We start from the raw sequence: 10995 nt of genomic DNA, 5'->3' as shown, positions 1-10995 counted from the left end.
AAAATCTGAATGACCTAATTGTGCCAATTAGGAGCTTACTGAGTATTACTTCCAAACCCACCCTTCTGTATTCTGCTTTGGGTGCAGGAGCTGGGGCTCTTAACACCTCACTTCTCCTTGGTTAGCTGGTTTCCTATTAGACCCTAGCGACAGGAGAAGGCGTGAGAGGGAGACGACTATGTCGGAAGAGGAAGCAGGGACCGGCTCCCGAGATTACTCCCTGACTGCTTGCAGCGCTATGAATGCCAGTGGAGTGCAGCCTCCTCAGGTCAGCAGCACCTGAGTCCATCTGGCAAGGTTTCCACTTTCAGAAAGCCAGACTCTGATCCACCGGCCAGTGTGCTCTCTGCAGCGTCTGGGCCTCAGCTCCTGGAGGCCATCAGAGCTCCCAGATACCAGCAGCAGAGACGCACTTCCTTCTCAGAAGCCTAAATTTTGGCTCTAAATTACAAGGGGCTCTTTCTGGCTTCTACCTTCTAATAAGTCAAAGTTTTTCCCAACACAGAAAAATCCAGGCTTTGGTGGCTTTAAGGTAAATTCTTCCAAAATTTAAAGAAGAAATAAGATTAATAGTAATTAATCTTATTCAAATATTCCTGGGGACACAGGAAAAAATGAGCCTTCTGAACTCATTTTATGAGGCAAACATAACCTTGATTGTATATCCTGACAATAACATTACCAAAAAGGGAAATAATATACCAACTTATCTCCTGAACACAGCTGCAAAAATCCTCCACAAAATGCCAGCAAATTTAATCAGAGATATACAATGTGACCGCGTGAGTTTATCCTGGAGATCAAGCAATGTAACTGACCACATTAACAGGCTAAAGAAGGAAAATCACACGATAATCTCAATAGATACAGAAAAAGCATCTGATGAAATCCAACACACATTTATGATAAAAACTCTTAGCAAACTAGGTACACAAGGAAATGTCTTTAATATGATGAAAGGTGTCTGCAAAAGCACAGCTAATTCACTTTCGAAATGCTGACAACTTTACTCTTGAGGTTGGGAATAACACAAAGATGTCCATATTACCACTTCTGTTCAGTATCATATTATAAATCTTAAGCAGCAAAATAAGGCAATAAGAGATATAAGAGGTATTAAGATGGAAAAGAACTGATAAAATGGTCAGAATTTTTAGATGTCATGAACCTGAACATTGATAATCCTAAAGAACCTGCAACTGATTAGAAATAGTAAGTGAATTTAGGAAGGTTACAAGATATGAGATCAATATTTCTATATACTAGCTATAGATAAATCCAAATGAAATATATAAAATCGATACCACAGACAGTAGCATGAGAAAGATCAGTTATCCAGGAATAAATCTTATGAAACATATACATGATCCCGCCATTCAAGGCATTGTTGAGAAGCATTTTAAAAGACCTAGAAACTGGTTGGAGACATTATTTTCATGTGCTAAAAACTCAGTATTTATAAAAATGTCAGCTCCCTTCAAATACCACCCAATACCTTCCCTATAACTCAGTGGGAAAGGATACGGCCTTTTCAATTCTGGCTGGGCCAATACAATATACATATTAAAAAGCCAACTTTCACCCCACTTAAAATACAATATGCCAAAATTAATCCCAGGTGATCATAAACCAAAAATGTAAAAACTAAAACAATCAAGCTTCTAGAAAAAAAATACAGTGAAATAATCTTCATAGCCTTCACAGTGCCAAAAATTTTTTTTAAACAGGAAAAAGCACCAATCATAAAACATCAATGAATTAGACGTCATAGAATATCTGTTAATCAAAAGTTACCGCTAAGACTATGAATAAGCAAGCCACATATTGGGACTTCTGTCCAGGATATATAAGGAATCCCTACAAATTAACAAGAAAAAGACAGAAAATTGAACTTAAATGTAGACAAAAGATGAATAGTCACTTTCCAAAGAAGATGGTAAAGCAACCAACAATCATATGAAAAGGTGTTCAGTATCATTAGTCATTCGCTAAATCCAAGTTAAAACCACAATATACTATTATTACATTCTCACCAAAATATCTAACATTAAAAAGACTAAATTAGCAAGGATTTTTAGGGTATGCAACCACTTTGGGAAACTGTTTAGTGGTAGCCACTAATGCTCAAAGTGCCCTCATAGTTTATGATCCAGTAATTCCACTCCAAATGCATATCCAGAGGAAATGAGTACTTATGTTTGAAGGGTAAGAGGATACACAGCTTTGCCCACAATAGCCCCAAAGTAGACAGAACAGAGTGTCAATCAATAGTCAAAAGGGCAAGTAAATTGTGATATAAATTGAATAAAGAAGAGCAATGACTGTGCTACTGACATAGGTATAATGTTAATGAACCTCACAGACACAACATTAGGTGAATTAAAGGAGACAGGTGCACAGCTTGCATAATTCTATACATGTGGTTTCAAACTGGGCAAAACGACAGTCACCCAAGTCAGAATGGTGGCTATACTTAGAGGAGGTATTAACTGGGAGAGTGCCACTGGGGACTCTGACAATGTTCTGCACTATGAGTGATGGCCAAAAGGGCATATAACCATACAAATTTAAGTATTTTACCCAATGCAAGTTCTTTTCCTCCATTTGAAATAAAAGCTTTAAAAAAATCAGCAAACAATATATAATCCAGAATATACTCAGATATACTATTTATTTATTTCTTTGGTACAGGGTCTCCCTCTGCAGCTAGGACATATCATGATCCTCCTGTCTCCCCAGCGCTGGGATTACAGGTGTGCACCACCATGCCCAGTTTCAGCGGCCGGCACGGTGGGTGGTAGGCAGGAGCTTAGACCGCTGAGCATCTCCCAGGCCCTATACTCCTCTATTAAAGGCAGCAAGTCCTTTCTTTTTCCTCTGATGCTGCCATGTGGGTGTGACTCTGAGACTCAAGTGCGGGCAGCACCCAGAGGGCTGAGCCCACTAGGGATGGCATGGAAGGAACCGAGATGCCTGAGGGCATCGGAGAAGAACCCGTTTGGAGCATCTAATAGTTCAGTGTTAGTGCAGCAGTTCCCGGGGGAGTGCAGACTCTCAGGATAAACTCGCAGAAGTTTACTCACCGCCCCGCTACTGTTTCTATCTGTAACATGGGGCACCGCTCACCTGTCCGGTCGACGTCCTTTTTCATGGGCAGGACAGTATAGTTGGGCTGGTCATCGGAGGCCTCGTACACCCACGACCTGGGCGGCAGCATGGACTGGGGCTCTTTCCGAGGACTTGGCTTGCCTCCAACCCAGTCCCCCGACCCGTCCCGGAGCGGAACCTGCTGTAGGTACGGGATCCGGAAAATCCTGTTTTGATCCAGGCTTAATTTCTTCAGTCTTCAGTTAAGGAAAGTGAATAGAGAATCACAACAGCGAAGATATCTCAGAGATATTTACCAAGCAGCTCAGGGAAAGAACGTGGAATCGGACTCGAACTTGTCTTGTAGGACCTGGGCTTCAACATTCCTATCACTGAATGGAGATATTTATTAACCTTTTAAGGTTCTTGCAAATATTAAATAAGACAATCTTTAAATTACGTGGCACAATGTGGTATTCAGTAAATGGCTGCTGAATTTATGGGAAAATTTTCTGGGAATCTAAAACTTAACCATTTAGAGCCGGGGAGATGGCTCAGTGAAGTAAGTGCTTCCCTGGCAAGTGCAAGGGCCTGAGTTCAATCCCTGGTTCCACAAAATAAATAAATAAATAAATAAATAAATAAATAACCATTTAAATGCCAGAATTTTCTTTACTTTAACTTGTTCAAATAGGTAGAACACAGCAAATAAATGTATTGTTCTGATTCTGATTTTTTGTTTTAAAGGCATGTCTTTTCCCTCAGAGTCAGGCTGTTGTCTTGGGGATCATCCCCCTAACCCCCTACCCCTTTTCTCTCCTGAATGCCCCACTTTCATAAGCTCAGGGGGTGCGATGACTTACCAGAGCCACAGGGCAGAGTAAGTAGCGGAGTAGGACTCAAGGCCAGGCCCACTGGGGAGCACAGCAGCGCTCACGGTGTGCATGTGGCTGGGTTGGGGAGGGACAGCCTTGCAGGGGAAGGCTTACAGCTTTACCTCTTGAGCCCGGCCAGGCTGGCAAAACAGTTAGGGTTGGAGAGTTTGTTGTCGTCCAGCATCAGAGTCTCCAGTGCTGGGAACCGCAGGATGTACCTCTTGCTCGTCAGCGATGTGACAGACGCCTCCCTGTGAGTGCAAGGATCTTGGCTACTGAGCAGGGTAGGGGACAAGTTTTTCTCCCCAGGAAGAACTACTCTGGTGCTCAAGAAAGGTCCCTTAAGATGGATTGAGAAGGTGCAATTCTTTCCCGCTGGCTTCTGTCCCAAAGCCCACTCTCAGTTTTCTGTATGAAGTTTCTACACATCTTTGAGATTGGCTGGGGCAGAGGAGCAGAACTTGTGGTGCTCATGGACAGTACCAGGGCGAATGAAGCAGGGCCAAGTTAGGGGGAGCACTCCATAATTTGGGCTAAGGATAGACTTCTGGGTACACTGTGTCACCCTGAGGACTGGGACCTATGGGACTACCAATAGGCAATGCCACAGCTTTGCCCCCACGGAGGGTAAAATAGGCTGGTTTAAGGGCTCCATCCCTGGCTGAAGAGAATGTATCTCATGATTCCATAAGATATGTACACAGGTCAGTAAGTATTGGAGCCTTCTCTTTTTATTGTTTTATTTTTTGATACATAATCTTACGATATAGCCCAGGCTGTTTTCAGATTTACAGCAATCCTCCTGGCTCAGTCTCCCAAGTGCTGAGATTACAGGCATGTGCCACCACACCCGGCAGAGTTATCTCTTTTTAAGCTTAAACTGCATGAGGTTTTCCCAAATACCTGAGCCTGATATTTGAGATAATGAGGTCTTGAATTGTACATATGTGCTGCATGAAAGTGCTTGCACTTTAGGTACTACAACTAATGTAATCCCTGCGTTGCCAGGTAGGTGAGGAGCAGGTAATGCTTTCAAACACACAGGCAGATGACTCAAGTCACACTTTCACTTTCCATCCCATACACACACCAAAACAAAAGCACCCATGGACATACAGGTGCAAATACATATGCATCTATTAGGCACAAGCACACATAAAACAAGAAGGAGAATGAACATTTCCTCAGAGCCTACTGCATTCCTGACATTGTGTTATACATTCGATATATGTTGTCTCAGAATCTTAGTTGGGAGAGTAGTAGTATTTATCTGCTGTTCAGATCAGGAAAGTTAAACCTAGTGTGCACTAAGCCTCCTAGCTAGGAGGTGACAGAGCTCACACTAAGAGCCTAGCTCTACCTGACTCCCAAACCCAGGCTCCTTCGGTTGCCACTGACTTCCTCTCTCAACCTCACATATAAGCCCCACATGGAGGAAACGGTTGGAAGGGGCAAGGTGGCTGTTGTCTGGGCTGCAGCGAGCTCAGCAGAGGCAGGCAACACTCAAAACCTAGTACTGGAACATTCCCATGAAGTCAGGAACATTGCATAGGTGAGCTCAGAGGCACTCATGAACCTCTCAGTATATGTTCATGTAGTCATGTTTTGGGAGCCCAAAGACAAGAACACATGCACCCACCCCTAGCCCAGGATGCTCACAGTCTCATGCAGGCAGACTCACTGCACACAGTGGAACACATACTGTACCAGAAGCAGGTGGGAGGACTCTGTGAAAGTGATGCCTAAGCTCAATAAACCCTTAAAAAGAAATTGGCTAGGTTTCTAACCTCTGTGAAAGAAGAAAAGAACAGGGAGAAAAGACATCTCTTTGTGGCTAGGTCAAGAACATAGGGGGATGCTCTGGGCCGCCGTGTTACCTCCCATGGGGCCCAGAGAGACATGGGCAGCCCAGCTGAGGGGAAATGCACAGCTTGGCTCTGGGAGACTTCTAAGTGCTCTTAAACGAATTCCCCCTTTTTTGATACTGTAAAACAGATTTCTGTGGATGACAACTATAACAGCTCTGACTGAAAAAAAGGGGACAGAGCAGAGGAAACATCTCAGAGCCCTGGGGGGAGGGAGATGTGCATAGGCCAGATGCCTAAAGAGCAGGAATACTCCAACAAAGAAGGCAGGAGGCCTTGGGGCATGGCGTTTTGGTCACAGATGCCTTTTGTGCCCCTACCTAGAGAAAGAAGCTTTTACACACCAAAGTTTTAATCTCTACTTTACAGCAAGAACAGAATGGTACCCAGCAGCTCTGCTGATTCATAATCAGTTGGCCAATCTTTATTTTACACCAATGAAACATGAAACAGCTCAGAGATAAGCCTGCAAAATGTTACCCTTAAGCTTCCCCGCAGAGAAGCTGGCTTTGTCTTGTCTCTGTAACAAGCTCTACTCCTTTGCCTTTTTAAATTTCAGCCCTAATAATAACATAGGAAAATTTGTTTTGTTTGTAAAATAGAGGTCTTACAAGAGGGGCCCATGAGAAGCCAGCCACTGGCTGCAGGAACTTTCCCGCGGAGCCCTGCTTGGAGTCTCGCAAGAGAAGCTCTATAAAGCAGCAGAATCCAGGAGGGCTGCAGAGGCAAGGTTTCCAGCTGCTCAGGGGGGTGCTGTTCTCCTTGGCTCTTCTCTCAGCGAATGGAACTAATGGCACTTCAAATGTGATAGGTCACATTAGTAATGTTTTGTAGGAGCTAAGAACATGCCCAGTGTTTGGATCCAGCACTGGAAATTTGTGTGCCACATAAGAAGTACAGGCCTGGCAAGCCACTCTGCCTGCTCTGTGTGACGTCTAATTAGTACTGACCACCTCGGGGCCAGGTCCTCTATCTATCTATATGGTATGCCTTGTAAGACTTTGTCTTAGACTGAAGTAATTGTTATTGCAAACAAGATGAAACTTTGCACATTTTATGTGAGCTCAAATGTCAGCCAGCTGTGTTAAGATACAGAAAATGAGACTGGGGAGACAGCTCAGTGACATAAGTGCCTGCCTGGCAAGCACAAGGTCCCAAGTTTGATTCCCAGTATGGCAAGAACGAAAAAAAAGATACAGAAAACCTACTAAGCAATCACAGACTGAAGGAGACATGGCTTGCCAGACTACCTGCGTAAAAGACTTAGGACACAGCTGGTAGAAAAGCAGTGCTCTTTTAGGCATTACTAGGAATACTGAAGTGAAGAAGAGGGGTACCAATTCCTCTGCTCGGTGCGGCTGAGGCCGGAGAGCAATGACTTGTGTGATCCATCGCAGAAAGGAAACAGCCCTATGGATCAGCTGGGGTAGAGACCAGCTCAAAATAAGAACCAGAACAATCGAAAGATGGTGTAGGTCAAATATGATTCCCCTACTCACCCAGACAGAGATAACAGCCCAGAAATAGAGACATAAAGAGGTCAGAGGAGAAGAATCATGAAACGGGAAAAATGAAGAGAAAGCAAGACGGAAAAGGGGGCAGAGCTGGGCCAGGGAAAGCCTTGTGAGCACTCTGACCGAGTTTGTCCTTAGGACACCAGGAAGCTGCTGAAGAAATCTGGACAGGGACAGTCATGTGTGCAGCTTACAAAGAGCGCTCTGGCTAGTGGTAAGGAGCAGGCATTGGGAAGGAAAACTAGAGACTGAGACCAAACACGAGAATGGCAGAAATGAGCAGGCTCGAGAAACATTTAAGAAGTACAGTTCACAGCATCTTGTGGCTGAATGCATGCGTGGAGGGAGAGGGGCACAGCTGATGCGGCTACCAGCTGCCTCGCCTGGACAGCGACACAGTGGGTGGGGAGCAGCGCCAGGAGCTACGGCCAGGGAAGGAGAGAAGGAAGGGCGGGAGTGGAGAATTCGGTATGTTGAAGCAGTATGAGCTGAGAGCACAGAAGACAGAGACACCAGGCACTGAACTCGGGATCTTGCGCTTACCCAGTGAGGGGTTTAGCTGAAGAAAAAGAAGACAGAGGCCGAAAAGAACCTAAATACTTAGAGAAGGATAAAACCACAAAAAAGCACCTACAATATTTAAATGGCAATGGAATATCCATCTTTAATAAAACTAAACAAAAAAGGGAATACAAAGGAAGGACCATTTTGTATCTGTATATACGAAATAGGATAGATATACAGCTACTTTCTCTTAATTCAATGAGAAGAGATTTGTACTAATAGTATTTGGACAGGATATCATGTCTGCATCTTGTTTATGAATAACCGCTAAGAAGATAACAATACGCAATGTATTAATTATTGAAACTATCCTACTAATCGGTTTTGAAACTGTCTCATTGCTGTTTCTCAATACAATTAATTTTTAAAAACCACAAAAATATTTATTTCTAAAAAGTAGACTAATAGACAACAGGGGAGCACTAACATTTAAAAGGCTGGCGGAAGAACAGGAATCCACCGAGCCTACTGAGTGTAGACAGATGGCCTGGAAAAAATCAGTGACAATGGGACCTCTCTGGAGCCCTACAGCTTTCAAAGGACAGTGACTTCACTGATACTCAGGTGTAGACAGGAGTACATTTATCCTCCCCGCTGGTGTAAAAGGCATTACAAGCACAGGGTGGTGGAGAGTTTCCTTATTTTATGTAATAAGGCTTCCCATTGAAAACAGAATAATGAATATAAGAAGAAAAAAGATTCATTATTTTTAAATGTACCAGAGATGAAGATAGTAAAAAAGAACTATGCCAAATCTAAAAACCCAAAGGGTGGGGGAGAAAGAATATAGGAAGCCAGTTTAGTTCCAAGGGCATTTGCTGAACCTGGTGAAATTGAATTGCAGTTTATAGGTCTCATGAGGTGGGAGAATCAAAGCTAAGAGTACAGCGAAGGGGATCTAATCAAAGTCCTTTGCACAAATGTGGGACTCTAAGGGCTACAGCCTCAGGACAGCACAAACCAGAATCAAACCATTCCCCTAATCCAAGAGCCAGGGAAAACCATCTTAGAGTGAACAGAGAAGATGTGTTGGGGGAACACTGGTCCTCTCCAAAGCTCTCCAAAGCTGCAGCCCAAATGTGCATCATCAGAGTGGTCCCCAAAACAGCCAGTGAGGGGTTTAGCTTAAACTGATTCTGTACTAAGTGCCTCTAGGCACTGGGCCAAAATGAATGGACAGGGTTGCGGTACTGAAGACTGAGAGATGGGTGCCAACACTTCCCTGAGTAAAAACTGGGGGGAAAAATGGAAAAAAATATATATATATACATATATATGGGGGAAGAGGGAGGGAGGGAGGGAGAGAGGGAGAGAGAGAGAGAGAGAGAGAGAGAGAGAGAGAGAGAGAGAGAGAGAGAGAGAGAATTTTCTTTAAGTAGCAAGCTTGAAGAATTATGGGGCAAAGAGCTGAAAGAAGGAGAAAATAAAGGAGTTCATTAGCACAGGGGCTTCTTTTACCCTATAGCTGTCTGCTGTGTCCAGAAGTGGTAGAAAGGCCAATAAGCTGAGCAGAAATTCTGATAACCTCGCTCATGTAGGGGCCAAAAACTGGAACCCAAGGTGATCCACAGAATGGCAATCTGATAAAATGCCCAAGCTCTAAGACAAGGTTTTGAAGCACTAAACCCTAGGTTGTGGCTGGGGAAACAGCTTGGTAGTCTGAGCACCTGCCTAATAAGCACAAGGACTTGAGTTTGACTGTGCCGGCCCTGAAACCGGGCGTGGTGGTGCATGCCTGTAATCCCAGTGCTGGGGAGGCAAAGACAGGAGGACCACTAGGAGTCTGAACTGCATAGCGAGACCCTGTATCCAAATGAAGAATAAAAAATGAATGAATAAATAAATAAAGAGAACTAAACCCTAGGAAAATGTGTGTCACTAGGAATGGTGCAGCCCTTGAAGTGACAAAATAGGCTTCAAATTCCAATTTCTATAACTAAGTTAGGACTTGGAATTACTAGTATGGATAACTAAAAATCTCAGTCTGGTAGAAAAAAAAGCAATTCGAGTTTCTGAAAGAGACAGTCATAGTCTTTCATTAACATTTAAATTGAAACTAACTGGGGCTGGTGAGATGGCTCAGTGGTCTAAAGCACCTACTTAGAACAAGCTTGGCAAAGCACAGGGACCGCGGTTCGATCCCCCAGCACCACATGCCAGCCAGCCGCGCCCCCTGGTGGGCTGAGCTGGCCACACACACACACATAAAAAAAATTAAAAAAAAATAAATTGAAACTAACTGAGTTTAAATAAAAGAAAATCAGTTTCTCTTTTTTGCTAGCCACATTTCAAGCCCTCAGTATGGCCAGTAGCTGCCACACTAAACCATGTCCATGTGCCAGTTGATCTTATTTTTTTATTCAATTTTATTTTGAAGAGTAAAAAACAGAAGCCAAAACAAAAAGAAAAAAAAAAAAAAACAGAAACAGGGCAACATACAACAATACATAGGTTACAGATTTTCAAAATAATTGATAAGGTATTAGAAACAGTACACATTCAGAAGACCAAGACGAGAGGCATTCAACCATTGGTTTTGTATTACACATTGCTGTCCTCGCTGTAGTTGCTCAGGCCACAGGTATCAGCATACAGAGTTAGTCAAGGTGAAAATTCTACATATTAACTGCTATTTTCAAAAAACTGAAGAAAATTATTAGTACAACCATCTCAGCCATCCTGTTTATATGCTGCATGTTTCCTCTCTTCCTTTTCCCTATCTTTCTCCTCTCATCTTTGCTGCTTAATACTTAAGTTCAGTTTCTGTTTTACTGTATCTATTATCTTTCAGGTTTTATTTCTTCTTTCAGGCACTTACACTAGGGAGACGATACGATATTTACACATGTGGGTCTGATTTATTTCACTTATGAGTATAGTCTCCACACTGATTTCCATAGTGGTTGTACCAGTAGACCAGCAGTGGAGAGAGGTTCCTTTTTCCTCACAGCCTCTCCAGCATTTGTTATTAGTTGATTTCTTTATGATAGTCATTCTTCCTGGGGTGTGATGGCATCTCAGTGCTATTTTAATTTGTATTTTTCCCCAATTTGTCAGTTGCCTTTCACTGTTGATTTTTTTTTTTTTTTT

The 10995-nt window shown here is 43.1% G+C and overlaps 1 protein-coding gene across 3 annotated transcripts in view; it reads right to left on the bottom strand.

Moving 5' to 3' along the window:
• Xrra1 (X-ray radiation resistance associated 1) overlaps window positions 1-10995 on the bottom strand; it is a 57651-nt gene that overhangs the window by 18894 nt on the left and 27762 nt on the right. For all 3 annotated transcript variants that reach the window (XM_023716726.1, XM_023716723.1, XM_023716724.1), the window contains 2 exons: window positions 4085-4213; window positions 3127-3344 (listed from right to left, as the gene is read on the bottom strand). In XM_023716726.1, coding sequence (XP_023572494.1) covers window positions 3127-3344; window positions 4085-4146 — 280 coding nt within the window. In that variant the 5' untranslated portion in view covers window positions 4147-4213. The remainder of the gene's footprint in view (window positions 1-3126; window positions 3345-4084; window positions 4214-10995) is intronic.

This window comes from Octodon degus, unplaced genomic scaffold (assembly GCF_000260255.1).
Source record: "Octodon degus isolate 3935 unplaced genomic scaffold, OctDeg1.0 scaffold00049, whole genome shotgun sequence".
Taxonomy (NCBI): Eukaryota; Metazoa; Chordata; class Mammalia; order Rodentia; family Octodontidae; genus Octodon; species Octodon degus.
The sequence above is the reverse complement of the archived record's forward strand: the minus strand, read 5'-3'. Positions and strand labels throughout refer to the sequence as shown.